This window comes from Nasonia vitripennis, chromosome 2 (assembly GCF_009193385.2).
Source record: "Nasonia vitripennis strain AsymCx chromosome 2, Nvit_psr_1.1, whole genome shotgun sequence".
Classification (NCBI taxonomy): domain Eukaryota; kingdom Metazoa; phylum Arthropoda; class Insecta; order Hymenoptera; family Pteromalidae; genus Nasonia; species Nasonia vitripennis.
Window position 1 is genome coordinate 3,814,665 of NC_045758.1, and position 10,586 is coordinate 3,825,250.

General features: G+C 37.5%; 1 protein-coding gene across 4 annotated transcripts; it reads right to left on the reverse strand.

Moving 5' to 3' along the window:
• Nucleotides 1-4,510: 4,510 nt before the first annotated feature.
• On the reverse strand, nt 4,511-10,586 carry LOC100120326 (protein dispatched homolog 1). Of its 4 annotated transcripts, none has more exons than XM_016982001.2 (3): nt 10,203-10,586; nt 9,887-10,126; nt 4,511-9,025 (listed from the first exon to the last, which is right to left on the reverse strand). In XM_016982001.2, exon 3 carries the CDS (start codon nt 8,912-8,914, stop codon nt 5,495-5,497), a length of 3,420 nt encoding a protein of 1,139 aa, XP_016837490.1. In that variant the 5' UTR covers nt 8,915-9,025; nt 9,887-10,126; nt 10,203-10,586; the 3' UTR covers nt 4,511-5,494. The 4 variants fall into 4 exon arrangements, with proteins under 4 accessions (XP_016837490.1, XP_016837489.1, XP_008209591.1 ...); XM_016982000.2 differs by having other exon boundaries at nt 9,887-10,130; XM_008211369.3 differs by having other exon boundaries at nt 10,198-10,586.

Below are 10,586 nucleotides of genomic sequence, written 5' to 3' on the forward strand. Positions count from 1 at the left end.
ATTTAAAGCCATTCCGTTTTTCCGAACTCGTATACGCGTCTCTTTCTATCGCTCTATACCTAACGGTTTCGTACTGCGAACGTTATTCGCGCGCATTCTCACCCGCGATCTGCGCAAGGGCGTGCAATGTGCACGACACTACGCATGTATGTAGCTAGATATAGCTCCCCTTCGGAAGTGAGCCTTTATCGGCCGAGGAAACTCTCTCGCGCGCACCTTCACTTCTCCTTATGCACGTGAAAAAAAAAAAAAAATATATATATATATATATATATATATAGACAAGTCGGACGAAAGTTTTCCGGTTGTGTGTCCCATGCGTGTAGTTGTGAGGAGAGCTGGCTAGCTGGTATTTTTAGAGGCGAGCGAATGTTTGTCCCTCTCCCGCGGCGCTTTTCAAAAGTTCACAGATTATCGATCGGCGAAACGGGAGAGAGAGAGAGAGAGAGAGAGAGAGAGAGAGAGAGAGAGAGAGAGAGAGAGAGAGTGGAGGGCGCGTTAATGTGCTGAGCATTCGACAGATGGCTACAAAGTTTTTCAGGCCTGCCCGCAAGCGCACAAACGCGGCCTCGTTTGCTATATAAGCCGGCGCTCGGATCGATAGCAGCCGGTAGTCCGATGCTTCTCAGGAAACAATTTATTCACTTCCATACATGCCGTTGTAACTAACTACATGTAGTGGATTCGATGACTCAAATTAATTTTAGGTTTACTGTAGAGGCGACTTTGACTACCTTTTGAACCTTTTGACACTTTCCGACGATGATGGTTTTTTTTTGCTTCGCAGCGGTGGAAGCAGTGAGTCTATCCCGCGCGTGCGCAGTAGCCCGCTTCATTGCCGCACGCCTATTGGTTTCCCGCGCTCCCGCTCCGTTCAAACGAGATGAGGGAAGGCAGCTCAGAGAGCCGATATTGCAGAGAGTCGGGGTTCAAATCCCGTTCGGGGAAATTTTTTTTTTCACTTTAATTGTAAAATTTTGATTTATTAGGTGTAATAAATCATATTTTATCAAAAAAAGTTAATTATACCGTTTTTTTTTAACGAAAGTGAAGAAATTAGGATAAAAACTAGAATAACGTCTAAAACTAAAATTCTAAAACACATCTACCCCACGCACCGCTATTTTTAATAGAAATATATTTATTAATAAATAAATACTATGACAAATTGGAGAAAGGCAAGCTAAAGCAAGTAACAAATCGAAAATTAAACATAAACCGAACTGCCCCATGCGTAGCAACATGAATAATAAAATATCTTGGCACATGAGAGGAAGGCGAGCAAAAGCGAGGGGGGCGGGTAGGTGGGTTTATGTATTTTTGTTTCTGATTTGTTGCTTGCTTTGAACTGCACCCTTCGATTTGTTGAGGTATTTTATTCTTATTATTTATGTCGCTACGCGTGGGGCAGTTCGGTTAACGCATTTTTGTTTTCGATTTATTGCTCCCCTTCCTCTGATGTGCCAACGTATTTTATTATTTACTTGCTACGCGTAGGGTAGTTGGGTTTGAGCATTTTCGTTTTTGGTTTGTCACGCTTTTGCTTGCCTTTCTCCGATTTGCCAAAGTGTAGTTTAAATAAATTATTAAACTCGGGGAGCGAAGGGTAGTTGGGTTTACGTAATTTGGTTTTGGATTTTATCCTCGCTTCGTTCGCCTTCCTGCGATTTGAGCCCCGACTCTGCAATATCGGCTCTCCGAGCTGCCTCCCCTCATCTCGTTTGAACGGAGCGGGAGCACGGGGAACCCGGGACGAGATCGACTCACTGGCGTGGAAGTAGTAAGAATTTTATTTTCCCGGTTTACGTCTGTAATTTTTACGCGCTGCAAGAAGCGTAAGATAGGGATAACTTCACTGATTGAAATTTTTTGTAACGAAGCTGCGGTTTCAAGAAATTCTTCCTCTCGTTAACCTCTACGCAAAATTCAAACTCGAGGCGCTTTGCACTGCGACCAACTACTTGACATCCGACGTCCGTACGCACGCATGCGTGAGCGCTCCTCCACCTCGCGATTCGTCGAACGAGTTCGCTGCTCGCGCTAGGGTATTTTAGAACTGATGAGTACAGATATACCGCGAATGCTGATCGGGGTGTTCCTAGGCGGCAGCCCTGCGATCATCCCTGAAGTGTATCATGACACAGTGCAGAAACTGCATGGATAGGAGCGATTCTTGGACTCCTCGACAGGTGGATGGGACATAGGTGTGCCTTTCTCGCGAGTGCAGGGAATCCGATGCATTTAGTATATAAGCGAGAGTCGCTCCAATGCTATCAGGGTAGTCCGATGCTTCTCAGTAAAAGTTTACTCAAGTATCGTTTCTCAAGGAGGTTTTCGATTATCGCCAAATATCGCCTATCGCCTATCGCCCAAAAAGTGGACTGGCGCGTGCCGTGCCGCTAAAGTATCAATCACTGTAGAAGCGACTTCGACTATCTTTTTGCATTTTTAATCTGTATATGATTTTCTTTTGTTCTGTTTCGTTGCGATACGAATTTATTATTATTTTTTTTTAACTAAGCGGTAGTGCATTAAAAGTAGTTATTTCTAATAATAGCCAAATTCTTCGAGTTGGGTTTCCGAGCTATTCTTTTGGTATTTGATTGGCAGATTAGCAAGTCAAATTTATGTGGTCAAACTTTTCTTGCTTGAAGACGCTTTCTTACGTTCGTTTGTCACCGCGATGACGGACAAGTCTTCTGCAATATCTGGTTAATAGCTCCGTTTAACTATGTCTATAATGACTTGTTAGTAAAAAACGTCTACCTGTTACTTCGAACCTCAAAATCATTTACTTATAGGTGCGTTTACTGAGAAATATCATTACCACCACTAATGTAAAAAGCATTACTTAAGCGGTCAACTACTGCTGAATATTACTACATATATCTATATATTCTATTGTTTTATTCTATCGTACAGCTATTTTACAGTCTTTTGGTCTGCATAAATCCGCAAGCAATTTGATAAAATACGACGCAAAATCTTTATGAATCATTTTGGTTTAATGGACTTTTTTAGAGACTGAGATTGGGATTTTCAGCGTATTAGTAACCCTTTGTTGAAATAGCCAAATTAACATACTGGAAGGTCGAGGTGGCTACGTGCGAAAACTCAAGTGTTTTTATCGCTCACGATGATTATTCTCACAAGTTATTTTGTGTTTATTGAATGAAAAAAAGATTCACGAGAAATTTTTAGACAGGTATTAAGTATTTCTAGAACTAGTTATGCTAATGTGGAAATAGTGAACTAAGAATATTTAGTCGGACTGTTTGATATATATAATTTGTACAATGTTTGATTCAAATGATGATTCAATACGTCTTTATGCAATGAGAATTCTCAAATCAAGAATGAACTTAGTCTTCTATACGAAAAAGATTCAAGCATTCTACTTTACCATTGTTCGGATAAAATGTTCTTTTATATTACATTTTAGTGAGATAGTTGCTTTTAATGTCTTCTTAAATACGGAAAACTGGAATAATATCCAAGATAATTGTAATGATGTGTTATAAAGGTTAATATCATTAGATACAACTTTTCTCGAAAAAAAAAAGATTTATTCTTGTTCATTTAAAAACCATTATGTTTTTAGGTAAAATTTACAGAGAAATGTCGTGGAAATAAACAGTTTCATAGATGAAAACAAGTCATTAAAAAGTTTACTGAATCGCCAGTAAAAACCGTGGCAATGAATACAGAGAAGGGTCAAATGTTGATTATTCGGACTTATGCTTATGTATGACATCAATGATAATCAATGGTAACAGAGACACGGCATATCGTGCGAAACTTTTCAAATGACAAAGTGTAAAATTTCAATGCTACGGGAAAAATCCATTTAGATCATTGTTTGAGTTTTATAATAAAACAATCAAAGAATGTTTTTTACTTAGTAGCTTCGATGTGAAATACTTAATATTCTAGCTACTATGAATACCCGACTCGACTGATGGTATCATTTATTTCGTTAATATTTTATGATGCTTGATAAACGAACTCCTCAGAAAATGACAAAACAGGTTTCAGAGTTACATAAGAAAATATCGTCACCACGGCCTTTTTTAAATAAAGTTATTTTACAAGAATAAGTTTATTGACATATAAAACATAAAAAAAGAACATACGGATCGCGTATAAAGATTCGCGTTTCACGAAGAAGCGGCATTTTCAAGTAATGGCAGATATTAGAGGACAGTCGAGAACGCTATCCCGCGTTGGTTTACCATCCTACTTTGATTAGTGTTCCAGAGCTGCGGTGCAGCGGCTTTTATATGTAATAGTCGCACGCGCACACGCGATCCAACGTATATAAACACTACCTAAGCACCGGTTGCAGTCGACCGATGCACGGCGCTAGACTGTCCTACTGACCGCGTCTAAAATGTACAGCTATACATAAACAGCCAGGACAAGTAATCCGCTTGATGTTTGACTGCATACTTTACACGTCGTAAAGTTAGTGAAAAAGGAAATGATAAATAGGGTTAGAATAATCAACTTATTTACAATAAAATTATCACCATTCACTCTTTATTACTTGACTTAGAGTTTGCACTTTGTCTAATATTTGTGCGCGTTGTGCGCTATACATATTTTATAAAAGTACGCTTGAACATTCAGTAAAGTAATTCGATCATATTAGGAACTCAACGTTGATTTATGATTGATCGAATAAATTAATAAAAATATTACATCATAAAAACTTATATTAATAAATGCTCTCTTTCTAAACAATCAGTCAAAATATACAAACAATGTACAAAAATACGGATGCATTATGATCCAATCACAAATAATAAGCTGTATAATACAAAATTGTTTATTGATCAATTTAACTTAAGAATATTAAAGTATACCATTGCAGAAGCATCATTTGTATCCTCTCGAAAAATTGCTCGATATTATACAAATTAACATCAATAGTTAATCCTTTCTATTCAAGTTTTATCAAATAAATATTTTTATATAAATTTTCATACAATTTAGTAAGTGAAACATTGAGCCCAAAGGCTCAACACGTCTTATTTTATACTTTTCTATATAGATAGATAAATATTTTGAATTTACAAAGTCACAATAAGTATACTTCTTTATCTAGCGATTTCTTCTGAAATGGCCCACAAACACGTAGGTAATACGTATAAATATAAATTTAAAAATTTCAACATTATTTTGAAGATATTGAGATCTTTACAGAAAATTCGGTTATCCTTAAGTCAAGTGGAACAAGTATAGGTTTATTACATAAAAGTAGAAAATACTTTTTTCGGCTAAAAATATCAATATCTGAAACGTCAACGTCAATTCCTCGTTATCCTGATAAAAAGGTCGTAATTATAATGGAGTTTTTCAACAAGAAATTTCTTCGGTTAAATGAGGTCCTTTTTACCAGGATAATATAAATTATCTAAAGATTTCAAAAGTAACAGTCGAACATATCATGGTTGGCACTTGAGAGATCAAGATAAAGTGACCTGGAATTATATTAGTCAAGTTCAGGTCTTCTTCGATTGTTTCTTGTTTGGCCAACATCAACATTAAGAAGGATTGCACTTGGAGACGGGGGTAGTGAGGAATCACAATGAAACTGACACACTGTACTGGAGTTACTTAATGTCGATTCTGAGACCATCCCTTTAGGCTTCTTTCGTTTTTTGTTGATAGATTGGTGACTTTCGATTTCATGTGGATTGTCCGCTATTCTTCTATTCAGACTGAATAGAGATCGTTGAATCTTGGGGTATCTGAATTGTGCAAAATGATACGAAGGTCCGGCAATGGCTAACATCGGGCAGAGGAAAAACGTTGCATATATCCAGCTCACTCCCATAATGATTACAAGGAATAGACCAATTTGAATGTATGCTAAAACACCCGATGGTAACATCAATGCACCAGCTGCACCAGTCGTCAGTGCTGCCATTAACGTCGGTCCTCCCATTTGTTCGAGAGCCATTTTAACTCTTTCTAATCGATGCTCTGCAGTACTTGCACGATAGCTTACTCCATAATGCAAACTGAAATCTGTAGCAAGACCAATCGCTGTTGTAACAGCCACACTTTCTAAAACGTTGAGTTTCCATTCAAGTAAAATTAATACTGCTACGGTAATAGTAATAGCAGATCCAACTGCTAAAATCGCATACAGACTGACAAATGGATTTAAAGTAACAAGAGCTAAAACAGTTAGAGCAAGACCCATTGAAACAACTATAGCCCAAATGGTTCCGTCATATAATGTCCGCTGTAGTTCATAAAATTCCAAATAACTAACAAACCAACCATTTTTCATACCTGGAGGAGCACTTAAAAGCTGGTTTTGCATCCAGTTTTCAACCTCGTTATAAAACTTGTCCATCTCTGCGAAGGACAGAGAAAATGCAAAATTACTATCGTATTCAACAATAACAGCTTGAATCTCTGGAATGACTTTAGTTAATTGTATGATATTACTCTTATTATTATTAATACTGCTATCGACATTTGTATAATTTTCCTTTCGAAATTTAAGACCCGCAGTTTGAATGCCCTGTGACCGAAAGTTCCAAAGATGAGAAGGAGTTCGGTGTATTTCAGCAATTGCTTCAGCAGCACAATGTTTAAGTACTTTCGGATCATATGGGAACGTGTTACGTTCACAACAAGGTGAACGATCAATTTTTGGGTCGATCGGATCCTCGCAACGACGTTCCATCCAAGGTTGAAGTGATTCAATGAAGCAATTCGGTAAAAGTGGTCCAAGCGTACTTCGATAGAAAGTCTGGAGTCTTAAGTTTTTGCAAAAATTTTGTAACCAAACCTGGGATTCGCGAGTGGTCACATCAAACGTATCATCTACTTCTAAAGTTCCACGTGATTCTGGATTTAAATAATTCCCATTATCTACTGGCATGACACCCCATACGAATCGCATCGGAAGTACATCGCCACCATCACCTTGCTCAATTTTTTCGAACCAAAATCGTTTTGAATAAATCAAATCGTATTGTTCAAACAGATGTGAGCTGTCGAAAAGTTGAAAATCTGGAGAGTCAGGAAGTTGAAGTCCTGGAAATCGAAACACAACGAAGCAACTTCCAATACCGAGAGAGAGAAACAGTATAAACCAAATCCATTTTAATGATATAACCAGTTTTACTAGAAAATCTGCAAACGAATGCGCTACTTTATCAAAAAATAGTTTCAATGGTCGGATGATTTTACGAATTATAAAATTAGCTGGTGATATTATATTGGTACCACAACGTTCAGCTATTATTACGCTTGCAGGGAGCCAGGTCACCATCAATAAAAAGTTTGCTATCACCGTGATTCCAGAAAAAAGACTGAAACAGTTGATAGCAGTAACATTACTAACAATTGATGCGAAAAATGCTACGGCCGTTGTCAAAGTTGTAACAAACATCGAAGGAGCAGCGTGCTTCATTGTTTCATGCACCAAACGAGTTAGACCATTATTATTATTCAAAGATTTTTGACGCTTATTACATTCCCAAATTTTGCAAAAAATAAAAGCATCATCTGAACCAATTCCAGTCGCAACGACAACAGCCAGCAAATTCATGAATGGAAAGTGATTTATTTTCAAAATAATGGTGTAGAAAGCGTAAGAAATTCCTAAACTGAAAATGACTACTAGAATAGTGGAAACTGTAATTATAAGCGACCCCGTATATGACCATATACAAATTGTCACAAATCCGAAACCTAGCAAAACAAGAAATGAGTCAGAAATAAGAAGTTTGTCAAAAAGCGTGCTCTTGAGTCCAAGTTGCATTGCTGAAACATGTAACTTTTTGTAACTCAAATTGTTCGAACTTATATCTTTATAAAAATCTAATGTTGCCGAACTAGCAGCGATGGGTAGAATAATCATGGCCGAACGTAATTGCATGTTGGTAGTGTTATTACTAGTTACGAGGAATTCGATGTCCAGAAGATAATGTATCAAATGATAAGCTGCATTATAGTTATAACAGACCGAAGGAACTCTTCGTTGACACCTTGTGTTTTCCGCGCAATCGGGCGTTAATTCAAGATTTCTATAAAAATAAGAACATTTTTGTAGAATACTTTCAACTTTCAATAAATCTTGTTCCGTTACTGCTAAGCAAGAAGTACGATTTGATAACAATGCTACGTAATTCGCGGGAGACCAACTGCGGCAACATTTTTGTTTGCGATCTAATTGTCGCTGACAAAGAGAAGGAAAATGTGGACTTGCTCGTAATGCAGCATCAATATGACACTGTGCTAAAACGCCCTCTAATGACCACAAGTTTTGTTCTGGATCTTTGGAACTAATAACGACTCTAGAATAGGCCGAGCTTGGCAAGTTACAAAAAAAACCATCGGCGTCACCGTCAAAATGACCCTCTTGCTCATAAAATTCTTCTTTGTCTTCATTTTCTTCATCGCCACTGTGATTATTATTCTTATCGCCAATACTATGGCGATCTTTAGCTTTCAACTTCATTAATTCTTCCCACGTATTTTTTTCTTCTTTATCATCATCCTTATCGATTGCAGTCTTAGTTTTGTCATTGTACTTTTTATTTTTACCGTGATTTTTTCTTGCTTTTTTCTTCGTGGAAGACGACTGATTTACTTTACTAAGTTTCTCTTTGTTTTGTCGATTAATATCTTGGATGTAATAATAATATTCTAATGGGTTGTCCACCAAGTCTCCTCTGGGGTTTGAAGATTCGAGTAAATTTTTCCATGCTGTTAATCTCTGCGCTAAGGGAGTTCCGCGGGCCTCAAATCCAAGTTGCGGATCGGAAAAATCTGGAAACTTTTTGGTTGTTAATGGAACAATCAAACAGGTTGAAGAGAATACGAAAACGGCAATAAGTATTGCAAATGGATGATGAGCTAGCACCCGCGAATACCAAGATGCTTCCATCTCTCAGGCGCAAATTAGTGGTTTAAGCGTACTATCCTTTTCGAAAATTTTAAAGCCAGCATCCCCAGGTTCTTGTACAGTTGGAATCACGTACTGCAGATCCCGTGCAATCTAAAAATATTTGATATTTTAGTATATTGTTGAAACAGCATGACAAGGTATGAATTTGCTATTTTTTTTTTATTTTTCATGTAAAAATAGTACATTACGATACGTGTGACTTAAATGTTTTTTTTTTTACACGGCGCAGTTAGCACCCGAGCGTAACGAGGGCGCTAAGCGCCGTATAAAACTGAAATATTTAAGTCCGTGAGGTTAGCGCACGAGCGTAGCGAGTGTGATAAACACGGTGCAAAAAAGGACTACTTTAGTCACAGATAGGCGTGGCTTAACAGCGGATTTTAGCCACACTGTGCTATAAATATAAATTTAAAATTCATCAAATAACATATTTCATAATTTTATGAAAATCGATGTTTGATTAAGTTAAAAAATGCTTGATATTTTTTCAACAATGGTTATCAAAATCGTTTCTATTTTTATTGTCATTTGGAATATATGCGCCTTATAAGTACTTTGAGATACTGCAACGATAAGATTCGAGACTGAACATAACCTCGAAATTCTTTGATGATCTCGATGTATGGTTTGTTCTTCAATGAATTAATAAAGGAATTTATTTCTATGTAAGTGCAGATAAATGTTGATCATTGTTTATGCTGAGTTAAAGTTAAACTATTAAGTAGTATTAGCAAATATCATTTTTAAATTTTTTCAGAAAACATACTTTTTTTCATTAATTAACTCATTCCAATAAAATATAAATATTTTTCTAATAACATGTTAGAATACATTTTCTTACTACTCACTGAAAAATACTTGTAAAACTCAGTAATGTTATATACTTATTTGACGACGTCAGATCAATATTAATATAATAATTTCATTAGTAAGATATTTTGATATACTCACATTATATTATCGACAGCAAGTTGAAAATCGTTTTTAAGCCATCGGGCAGTCTCTCTTTTTACTCTTCTCATAAGTTGCTGTCCTTGCTGACTCTGGATCGAACAATAAAACTCTTACGACGGGGCAATTGCATTATAGCTGGGATAGTCCACCTCTCATTCAGCGGCTTTTTCATTGAAGAGGACATGCATCACCTCTCAGATCAATCGTCCCTAGAGATGGGCCCTGCTCCATCAGTGCCTATCTGCAGAAAGTCGCGCGTGTCACACAAATATAAGGGTGTCTAATACTTCACATTTGTGTGTATTTACCTTACAGTGAAGAGCGACAGTAGTGATTTCTCCTTTACACTGAGACGCGCCTTTGATCTTGCTGGCGCGTCAGTCGGTGGCAGGCGTGGGTGTACGTATTCCAATCAGGATCGTTCGTCCTACGGATGCTTATTTCCTCTGCTTCAGTAGGACAATAATAGAAGCGTATCACTAAAACTGTACGTCCTCTCTGACATCGCACGCCGCGCACCACTGACGCGCATTTGCTGTAGCTGGGCGATAAGCCTCTCCACTTTTCTCTCTATTTCTTTGACACTGCCCTGCTATACCGTATACAGAAGCTCAACAGGCTAGCTTGCTTTGCGCAGGATTGGAAAACCCGGGGATGCTTGGTGCGTGCGCTCGAACTCGTAGCGTCGCGGAGAGCA

Coding starts and splice junctions, on each gene's coding strand:
- LOC100120326 (XM_016982001.2), bottom strand. CDS start 8,914: ATGGAAGCATCTTGGTATTCGCGGGTGCTAGCTCATCATCCATTTGCA.